General features: G+C 39.7%; 1 protein-coding gene across 1 annotated transcript; it reads right to left on the bottom strand.

Moving 5' to 3' along the window:
- Positions 1 to 569: 569 nt before the first annotated feature.
- vtcn1 (V-set domain containing T cell activation inhibitor 1) lies at positions 570 to 9,658 on the bottom strand (the record flags this gene model as incomplete). The annotated part of the gene is made up of 5 exons (XM_079254336.1): positions 570 to 694; positions 5,297 to 5,548; positions 6,610 to 6,963; positions 9,088 to 9,152; positions 9,627 to 9,658. The coding sequence occupies 5 exons, from the start codon at positions 9,656 to 9,658 to the stop codon at positions 570 to 572; spliced, it is 828 nt and encodes a 275-aa protein (XP_079110462.1).
- Between the last annotated feature and the right edge of the window lie 1,512 nt (positions 9,659 to 11,170).

Genomic DNA, 11,170 nt, shown 5'->3' with positions numbered 1-11,170 from the left:
TTTGTGTTACAAATTATTATTTTTCTAATGGTTAGTTTCAGTGGTCAAGTTTATATTTTTTAACATAATGCAAAAGTTCTGACTTGCTTAGCCATTAAATGTTAAGACTATGAATGTAACCACAAAAGGTAGAAATAACACATCCCACCAATGCACTGGAATATTATTTATTCAAATTAAGAAAGTATCATAGTCTGCTGAGTGTTGCACATTAAAATTTGTTCATCTATCTATCTATCTATCTATCTATCTATCTATCTATCTATCTATCTATCTATCTATCTATCTATCTATCTATCTATCTATCTGAAAATTAAAAAGAATGTACTGACAATCGCTTCAGTTGATGAGAACTTTGCAGTTGACATACATCTGACAGAAGAAAAAGGAGACATTTATCAATAAAAAAAAAGGCACCAAAAAGTTGGATAAATTAATGAGAAAAATCTAAAACTCTTGAGAAACTGTGGAACTTTTTAATTTCTTCTGTTGAATTATGACCATTTCTGTACTTAAATAAAGGACAAGAGTTGGGTTAGGAGAGTGTTTAAACAGTATATAATACATGTTTATGTGCTGTATTGGATGACATAACAGATGCAGAGGAGACTGGTCACAATGTTCAGATAAACGGGCACGAGAAGGGTTGAAGCAACACTGAAAGTGAAGTACGTCCTCCCTGAAACACCAGCACCTGCAAAACACAGCATTAAATATTACTAATCATTTAGTCATCTGCAATATTATTTGCTTTGAATTATTTATGATTCATTCAATTTTTTTCTTGTAATATAAGCGATAAAATAAGTGACATTCATTCATTCTTTCATTTTCTGAAACCGCTTAATCCGATTAAGGGTTGTGGGGGAGCTGGAGCCTATCCCAGCTGCCTTCGGGCAAGAGGCGGGGTACACCCTGGACAGCTCGCCAGTCCATCACAGAAAATAAGAGACATAAAAGAATTAAATAACATTATAGTACGGGAGGTTTTTTTTTTTTTTTTTTTTGTCCTTACAGCAAATAAAATATCAGTTAAGTGTATTCATTCCTTCATTATCCTAACTGCTTGGTCTGATTAAGGGTTGTGGGGGAGCTGGAGCCTATCCCAGCAGTCTTTGGGTGAGAGGCAGAATACACCCTGGACAGCTCGCCAGTCCATTGCAGGGCCACACAGAGACAAACAACCACTCACGCCTATGAGCAATTTAGAGAAACCAGTTAACCTAACATGCATGTCTTTGGACGGTGGGAGGAAGCTGAAGTACCCGGAGAGAACCCATGCATACACAGGGTTAGGGTTAGGGAGAGTCCAAGCCTCGCTGAGGATCGAACCAGCAACCTTCTTGCTGTGAGGCTACAGTGCTAACAACCATGCCACTGTGCAGCCCCCCCCCCCCCCCAGTTTAATATATTTTATTGAAAAATAATATATAATAAATGGAAATGTCCTTTGAACGTGCATGTTAATTACCAGCAGAAAACAAAGGATTTAAGGTTTTCTATACTAACCCTTTTATCCATGTGGTAATAAAAAATGACGATTTAAAAAAAAAAAAGTTTTTCACATCTACAGACAATGCTATAATACTCTTTTTGTTTATCAGTGATATTTGTAATTTATATATTTTTTAATCTATTCAATAAAATATATTTTAAAAAATATAAATCATAATTAAAGGATGTAAATATTCTATAAAATATAGTCATTTCATTTTCTTTTCCTATTTATCACAAAGGCAAACTTGTGGACTTACAACATATGTATGTATGTTCAGTTATTTCATATTTATTTATTCTTCAGTGAGTGGTAATGTATCGGATCAGTCTAACATCTGAAATGGTCCATTTAGAGAGAGTGTGAGTTTGAGCGTGTGTAAGAGAATGGGTGGATAGGGTGTGCCTAAGGAGGAAGTGTGGATGCGTGTGGGTGTGTGTGTGTGTGTGTGTGTGGGGGTGGGTGGATGCATGTGTGTGCACATGTGTGCGTATGTGTGTGTGTGTGTGTGGGGGGGGGGGGGGGGGTGAGTGGATGCATGTGTGTGCACATGTGTGCGTATGTGTGTGTGTGTGTGTGTGTGTGCGCGCGCGCACACGCACGGGGAGGGTCTTGGTGCTCGGGGGACGCTGCTGGTGCACTGGGGTGCGGCCTGGCTGCCGCTCGGTGGCGGTCTGGGGATCCCGGCCCTCCGTCGGTGTGGGCTGGGTCCTCTGCCTGCGGGGGTGGGGGGTTGCTTCTGGGCTCTTGGGGCCGTGGGGCCCGCGCTCTGTCTGCCCTGGGTGGCCGGTGCCCGGCGGGGCCGGTCCTCGCTGGTCCGGGCCTGCTGGGGCCTGTTCCCCCTGACTGGGGGGGACTCTGGCTGGGACCCCCCTCTGCCGCCTCCTGGGTCGGTGCATGGCTGGCTCCGGGGTGGGGCGGTTGAGGTCTGTGCCTGGGGGTGGCTGCCGATGGCCCGGGTCTCGGGGGTACTCCTGGCGAGCCTTTGTGTGGGAGGGGTCACACTGGCATGATCACCTTTTCCGGAACACGTTCCACTCTGCATGTTCTGCATGTGACACAGTCACCGAGTCGTCTGCAGGTTTATTCACTAACAGCAGCTAGTTTTCTCATTTCTGTTTGTTTCTCATTTATATTTAACTTTTTAGATTCATAGTTTAGTTACTATGATCTAAAGTTGGCTTGTATGTGTATGTATATGTGTTAATACTGGCAAGTGCGTATATGTTTGTACGTACGTGTGCGTGTGTGTGCATAGAGCTGTGTGTGTGTATATGTATATATGTGTATATGTATGTGTGTACATATGTATAAATATGTGTCTACATATGTGTGTATATGTGTATGTGTATGTATGCGTGTGTATGTGTGTGTGTGTGTGTGTGTATGTATGTGTGTATATGTGTATATGTGTGTATATACATCTGTAGGTTGTTTTTTTCTTTTTGTTTTTGGGTTATTTTTTAGTTGTTTTTTTTTCCTCCCTTTTCTCTCCCTTTATCTCTTTCACTTTTCTTATGAGGTGTTTTTTCTCCTTTCTCTTTCTGTCTTTCGTCTGTCCTCTCTGGTCCAGCAGTACAAACTCTACAATTCAAACAATAATACAAAATAAATATAGAAATAAAATAAAAACTCAGAAAGTCAAGGGGATCATTATATCTATAAAGCTTCCCTTGGCAGAGAAAATTTGCTCAGCAGAACACGGCATCCAGACCATCATTCTGCTGCCTAAATGCTGGACAAGACAAAAAAAAAAAAAAAAATGAAATGGTCCATTTACAGATATACCATTCTCATTCATGAATATGCAAGAAAAAAGCTTGTAAATGAGTGTCCACTATAGGACCACTATGCTTCAGAAAGCTGGTTTATGGTCTCAGTCTCATTGACGAGAACTTTTGACACCTGAAATGACTCTCAAATCATTAAAGGAATCAGATCAGCCGATATAATTCGTAAAAATATAAAAATATCATGCTGTTGTGTCACAACAAACCCAGATGTTTCCTCAAATATAAGAAATTACATTTTAAGCACATGTTTCAGGCTCCTAAACTACAGTGGAGGAAGGCAGAAAGTGATAAAAGGGAAAATAATCTCCCCGAGCATCAGAAAGACAAAAATAAAAGGGTGCTGAATGCTAGCATGATGGACTCGATCCAAGGAAAAAATGAGGAAAAAGTCTTGAAATGTCTAAATATATTATATTTCTATGTGATATATTAAAATTATTGCTGTAAATTCTAGTTACCTCCATTAAGGAGGTTATGTTTTGACGTCTTTGCTGTTTTGTTTGTAACTTCATGTGAAAAAACTACAAAACAGGTTTATCATAATGTTTTTTTCTGAGAATGGGTCTTGGTCTAACTTTGATTCTTTTAAGTTTTGGGAGGGATCCCCAACATCATCTAGATCACAGGTGTCGAACTCCAGTCCTCGAAGGCCGGGATCCTGAAGGTTTTTGTTGTCTCCATGCTCCAACACACCTGACCAAAACTTAGAAACAGGTTGACAAGAAGCTACCGGATGCATTTGATTCGAATCAGCTGTGTTGGTGGAGGGAAACAACAAAAACCTGCCGGATACCGGCCCTCGAGGGCTGGAGTTTGACACCCCTGATCTAGATCCAGGAATTCTGGAAAGATCATAGCAAGACAGAGGGCCATCTTCAGTATATATGTATGTAACACCACAATTAAAGGTCAGGATGCTGCAGAAGGTGCAAACAGGTTTTACAAGATATCAAAGATAGATCTGGATCACAGCTAAATTCTAGATGATACCATCCAGAACGGGAAGAAAATAGGGGATCTTTGTCATTTTCATCCGCTCAAGAGAACAAATTAAAATATAAACATGCAACAAACGCCACAATATAGTCAAGACACTAATAACACTAACAGTGCTTCAATATAAAAGTAATTTAGGACTGGAACGGACTGGAAATCATTATATAGGTGGAAATTAACTGGTGAAAGTCTGCACCGTCAGAGTGCTTTTCTTCTTATATGCACCAGGGGGCAGAAGACAAGTATCTGTATGTATTTCCATATAAAATATGGCAAATTATAAACTTAATTAAGAGTCCATATTTGATGAGTTTGCTTTTTAAAAACCAAGATGATGAGAATGACAATAACAAACCCTTGTCTCTTTTAGAATAGTTTATGAAGTTTTACTTCTGGCTTTTAAATGTTTAAATGGTCAGACTGGCACCCTCATATCTTTCTGAGCTTCCACACCGTAACCGTCCTGTTAGACCTGAGATCTGAAGAATGTTCCAGTGGTCCCTGGGACTCGACTCATAACTTGTGGAGACAGAGCCTTTTCCACAGCAGCCCCTGAACTCTGGAATGGTCTCCCTTTATCTGGACGGTCTGCAGGGACTTTAAGTGGTTTTAAGTCTCTTTGAAAAATTCATCTTTTTACTTTTTACTTTTAATTCGGGAACAGGACCGCTCTGCCTTTTCTGTTGTTTAATGCCATTATTGTTGATTTATTTTATTTACTTGTACAGCACTTTGGTTCCCTTCTGGTATGTAAAAGTGCTCTTTGATTGATTGATTGATTGAGACCTGTAAAAGTTCTCAGAACAGGTGGTGTTACCCCTTATGTGGTCCGCCCATGTCCATCTTTATAAGAGTTCATCAATTAAACCTAACAGGCTTTTATTCTTTACGTCTACATTTATGATGCACATGTTTGAAAAGATATAAAGAGATATTAAAAGGAGCTGGACATCGGCAGATAGGTTTAATTATTTGCACGTAACGAAGGCATGGAGCAGTTCCAAAAGTATACCTGTCATGGTTGCCGTGGCGACTGCAATCACTAGATTATTTTCAATCCTGCAGGTGTAGGCGTCGCTGCTCTGGTCTACATTCAGCGTGCTGATGATGCTGAACATCCCTGCTGGGCTTTTATTCAAAGTTGTGTTTGCGTTCAGGACGATCCCAGTTTGGTTCATCCATATGACAATTGGTTCAGGTATCCAGCGGCTCGCCTCCGCCGTCAGGATGCCGTTAGAGAATGTGAATGTGGGGGCTGAAAAGGCTGAGGGGATAAAAGTGGGAAGAAGGAAGTGTGAATCTCTGACTCATTAGTTCATTCATTCTTTCATTCATTCTTCTAACCGCTTAATCCAATTCAGGGTCGCGGGGAAGCTGGAGCCTATCCCAGCAGTCTTAAGACGAAAGGCAGAGTACACCGTGGATAGTTCGCCAGTCTATTGCAGGAATCTCTGAGTCTTGTTCCAAATATAATCAAGATAATTCACATTGTATTTCAGCATTTTGTGAATTTAAAGCTGATAAGAAACTCAACAGGGATATTTGAAGTTAAGGGTTCTACATTTTCTGAGATCACTTTTCGAAGTAAACAGTACTATGGGAGGAAGAGCCTTTAGCTATCAGGTTCTTCTCTTATGGAACCAGCTCCCACCGTGGGTTCGGGAGGCAGACTCTCTCCACATCTTTAAGATGGAGTTGAAAACCTTCCTTTTTCTTGATTCTTATAGTCAGGATATGAACATCTCCTGAGTTGGAGTCTGCATGTACGGGACTCAACTGTCCAGGTTATCCTCTTTGCTCTTATAGTTATGGGTAGTCTAGCCATCCATTACTTATGTAGCAATAGGGATGTTACCTGATGCAATGAGAAGTACCTTGCTCTATTTCTCTAATATATTAATGTATAAATATATGCCAATACTGCCATCTCTAACTTATTTCTCCTTTTTTCCGCAGGTCTTCCTGAATAAGCGCAGTTGTACATGTTGTTCTGTCTTTCCTGTCGTCTCCACTCCAACCAGTCGAGGTAGATGGCTGCCCTCCCTGAGCTGGTTCTGCCGGAGGTTTTCTTCCTGTTAAAGGGGAGTTTTTTCCTTCCCACTGTCGCCGTGTGCATGTTTAGGATGGGGGATTGGACTGAAGTCATGACTCGATGCAGTCAGTTGGTTTCTATTATAGGCTATGTATGAATTTGCTCGAAATGACGTGTATGTTGATTTGTGTATGTAAAGTGCCCTGTGACAACATTGTTGTGAAGTGACGCTATACAAATAAAGTTGAATTGAATTAAACATGGAGTGAAACTGGAAGGACGAGTCATCCTACCTGCCACTCTGAGCTGAATGTTGACCCTCCCTCGACCGGCTGAGGAGCTGATGCTGCAGGTGTACGAGCCCTCATCGCTAATCCTCACGCCGTGCAGCAGTAGAGAAGCGTTGCCTGCAGCCAGAACATCTGGGAAGAGCTGAGTTCTGCCTCTGAACTCTGAGGCCTGACCCCCAACAGCCGCTTCCCCATCCTCATACCGAAAAACGTTCAGCCCCGCCTTCTCCCAAGTGACTGACACATCGCTGAGTCTCTGTTGTTGAGCTTGTGTGGGGAGATAACAGCTGAGAAGCTTGTCTTCTCCGACGTTGGCGATGGGTTTTGTGTCGCTGCTCAACACCTTAGACGTGGATTCTGTGGACAGAAGTTCAAATTTCTTTATTTATTTAATGAGGATCCCCATTAGCTGGAAGCAACGCATCAGCTGATCCTTCTAGGGTTCATGTTAAATATACATAACACACATCATGCAGAATACAAAAAAAAAAAAATAAAAAATTCAGAACATAGTTAAATAAGAATAGAAAAATGTGCTAATGACTGTAAAGTATCTGTAAGTATGATACCTGTTGCATCAAATCACCACAATTCATCCAATAATATATTTTAAAATGTGTTTTTTTGTATCTTTTAAAACTGGCTTTACCTAGAACTCCAACTATGACAGCTGGTGAAATATTCCACAAAGTGATATCGCTTTATCAAGGCTGTTCAGTTTGGTACCACAAGGGTTGCAGTCCTGCAGGTTTTTATTGTATCGCTGCTCCAACACACCTGACTCAAATTACGGAGCCATTGTGCAGAACTTACTTCTAAACTGATGAGTTATGAAAAAAGACATTCACTTCCCCCACAGTTATGATGAAGGTAAACCTGACCTATTAAACTTAAAACTGATTTTTGAACCAGGCTGTAAACATGTTTATTTCTGCTGTGAAGTTGGTCTTTTTAACATGGGAGTCTATGGGGATTCACTCTGTTTTGGAGCCCCTTGTGGATGAAGGGGGCACTTCAAGTTTTGCCACATAGGCTTCACTTTTTACTGCCGGAGGTTGCTGGCTGGTGAGGATTAAGCTTAGAGTGTTCTTTTTAACGGGGGAGGAGCTTACGCAGCAGCCGCTGCTGCTAACAGAGAAGATTAACAATGTGCTTTTCATGATACTCACCAAAAGTCTCAAATATCACCCGAATGTTGCTGTCAAGAAGTTCATTATCTCGGTCATAGTTGCTTTTTCTTCTAATAGAGTTGCTAGAAGGTTGGGGTGGGAAATCGAATCGGAAAACTGAAGATCTGAATTTTTTGCTTCACAACTTTAAAATTGATTTTTTTTGTTAAAAATATTTTTATATTTGTTAAAAAGTTAATTTTTTTTTCAAATAAATAAAAATAATTTATCATTACATATTTGTCATTTTTAATGTTTTTATTGATCTTTTTACTTGTCTTCTTGGGCATTATAGCAGCATAATGATGGTCTGGCTACTGGGTTGTTTTTTCCTAATTGAAATCAAGAAAAAAGATGAGCAGAAATAGTTTTGCACAGTTCTTTTGGTGTTTAATCTACAAAAAAATCAGCAATATCGAAGAATTGTGAGAATTAAATCGAATCGGCATCCCAAAAAAATCGCATTGAATCGAATCGAGACAAAAGTCTATCATCACAGCCTTACTAGAAGCGTCTAAAAAGCATCTAATATAGCGCCAAAGTGCTTTTTTTTTGTCTGAAAGTCTACAATGTGCATCAGTGTAATCGGTGTACTAGGAAATGTGCACTGACAAAGGTTCTGCAATTAAATGCATTAATCTTTTAAACACTTATCTATCTATCTATCTATCTATCTATCTATCTATCTATCTATATATATATATATATATATATATATATATATATATATATATATATATATATATATATATATATATATATAAAGTAAGTATATATAGGCCTACCTATAAGTTTATATATCTCTAAATTACCATACATGTTGTTTACTTAAGCTTATTAAGTTTGTAGCATAGACCGTATAAGAAAGATATGTCTATACTTTCTACACAATCTATGGTTTGTAGTTTACCCTTACACTTACAAACAAGAAATTTATTGAAGAAATAAAAACAGAAATACTCAAGCAATCTTTTCAGTATTTTAGGTTTGAGTGAGTTGACATATGGATGTTTTGTGCAATTAACTTGTCTTGAAAACATTAACCTAAAGGCTTTTGAGTTATCAACTCTGGTTGGCAAATACAGTTAATCATAAAAGTCATTTATCTAAAATGGGACATTCAACTTGATATATTTCTACGACACCACACAGGAAACAACACAGGCAAAATACCTGTGTGTATGTCTTAAACCACAAGTATTAACTGTATTTTAGTTTAAAACAAATACAGCATGTACTGAACACACCCGAGTGTCTCCTCAGGCCTAACAGTGCCGTTGCTTAGGATAACATGCAAACCCCCGGAACTTACTGGAGAACGCCAGGGCCAAGATGAGGATGATGAGGGCCGCAAGTATGACGATGAGGGTCACCATACTTCTCACGGATAGAAGTGCAAACAGGAAAATGGGAAAAGAAAAAAACAGAGATATGAAGATGCATTTCACATCAGTCGAGTGTATGATAGTAGTAGGAACACTGCACTGAATATACCATGCATGTGAATCACCTGAGACCAGTGATGGGGAACCTTTGCCCTCGTCCTGATAGTTTTCCATGTCTCCCTGTTCCAACACACCAGATTCAAATGAATGTGCAGATCTTGATAAGCTTTTGAATCCATTTGACTTGAATCAGGTGTGCTGGACTGGAGATACATGGAAAACCTGCAGGATTCTGGCCCTCGAGGACCAAGGTTCCCACCTCTGCCTTTTACTGTGGTAAGTAAAATGACAAATATTTATAAAATGAATGAAAAAATATACAATATATACAAAAATATATGTATCATCAATGCAAATCTTCCTCAATGAACCCCCCTATATAGTTTTTCCAATCTCACAAGCTCACCTGTAGAAGATAATTTGCCCGATTGTAGCCATGACTCCTGAAACAACTTCCAAAACACCTCAAATAGTTTCAGTTCAGTTAATTCATCCTAACATCCATTAGTTTTCCAGAGAATATTCCTGCACATACTTCTTCTGTCCTCACCGCTGCCTCCCTACTGCACTAAAAACACAACACCATGAGTAAATATTACATTTAAGGCGTGTGCCATGTTTCGTTGTCACAGGAATCCTTTATCTTATCAAGATGATGAAAAAAATAAACTGATTCATGCAGCAGCTTGGAATGCTGCTAAAGTGACATTTTTAATGCATTGTTGATTAAAAAGCTTGATTTGATTGTAACTGGCTGACTGGTTTAACCTTTAGAGCCAGTAAGTGTATCTTATAGATGAAGGTACTCTGGGTTTGGTACTTTACATAAGGTGGGAAAAGTTCTTTCTGCAAAGTGAAAAGTACTTAAACACAGTAAAATTGAGGATGTGTGGGGGTTTGGTGTTCATCTGGATTGAGATAAGAGCATTCCAGCCTCTTTACCCTCAAATTCTAAAGCAGGGCTATCCAAAGTCAGTCCTCAAGAGCCGCTGTCCTGCGGGTTTTCACTGTATCCCTGCTCCAACACACCTGGCTTAGATTAAATGGATTCAACAGCCAATGTAGTTCTGCTTAGTGGCACATTCATTTGAGTCAGGTGTGTTGGAGCAGGGGTACATGGAAATGTTGTGGAGGTGGTGTCTGACACGTCTCTCTCTGTGGAGGTGAGTGTGTCACCTCATATGTTGTTTTATTATGAAATAGTTTTATTGTTTAGCACGTTGGGAACTGGAGTTGTGGTAAATTTGCTACCTAAATAAACTTGAACTTGAACCTCAGAGCAGTGGTTATTGAACTTTTTGAGCCACGACCCCCAAGATAACGGACGTTGGTGTTTGTGAGCAGAGGTGTATAAAATAGAAGTCCTGTCTGGCAGCTCTTTCCAACCAGTCACTAAAACAGGTGAATTTAGTGAAAACTTTTACTTCTACTTTATACACCTCTGTTTGCGAGCCCCACCATCATGCAACAACGAAACGATTAACTATGTGATGTAACATTCTACAGCCGTCCTCTGAATGGAAAACAGCCAGAATCTTCATAAATGAGGATAAAGTGGTTTTTGGTGGATTTGGTTCACTGCTGGGTCAAGGTATCTTTGTTCCCAAAGTCAGCTTCTCTTGTGAAGATAAAGCCAAATTCAGATTTTTAAATGTCTGGTAAGTGTCTAAATATTAATCTCTGCATTAATTGATTAATTTTGACAACTTTTATAAAAATCCCAAATTTATTTGATACATGCATGCTGCAGGTTTTCTTTTCACAGTTATCTGGCGAGCCCCTGAAATTATGTCACAACGCTCAGTTTGAGATCCACTGCCTCAGAGGATGGAGTCTGGTCCCAGACTGAGGAGATATGGGACTGCAACTAGTTAAAGTTTCTCACCTCGACATCTCTGTTAGTGACGTGTCATGTGCAAAATGAGCCGACACTTTGTTGTGAATCAGAAG

The sequence above is a fragment of the Telmatherina bonti genome (genome assembly GCF_933228915.1).
Source record: "Telmatherina bonti genome assembly, chromosome: 15".
Taxonomy (NCBI): domain Eukaryota; kingdom Metazoa; phylum Chordata; class Actinopteri; order Atheriniformes; family Telmatherinidae; genus Telmatherina; species Telmatherina bonti.
The sequence above is the reverse complement of the archived record's forward strand: the minus strand, read 5'-3'. Positions and strand labels throughout refer to the sequence as shown.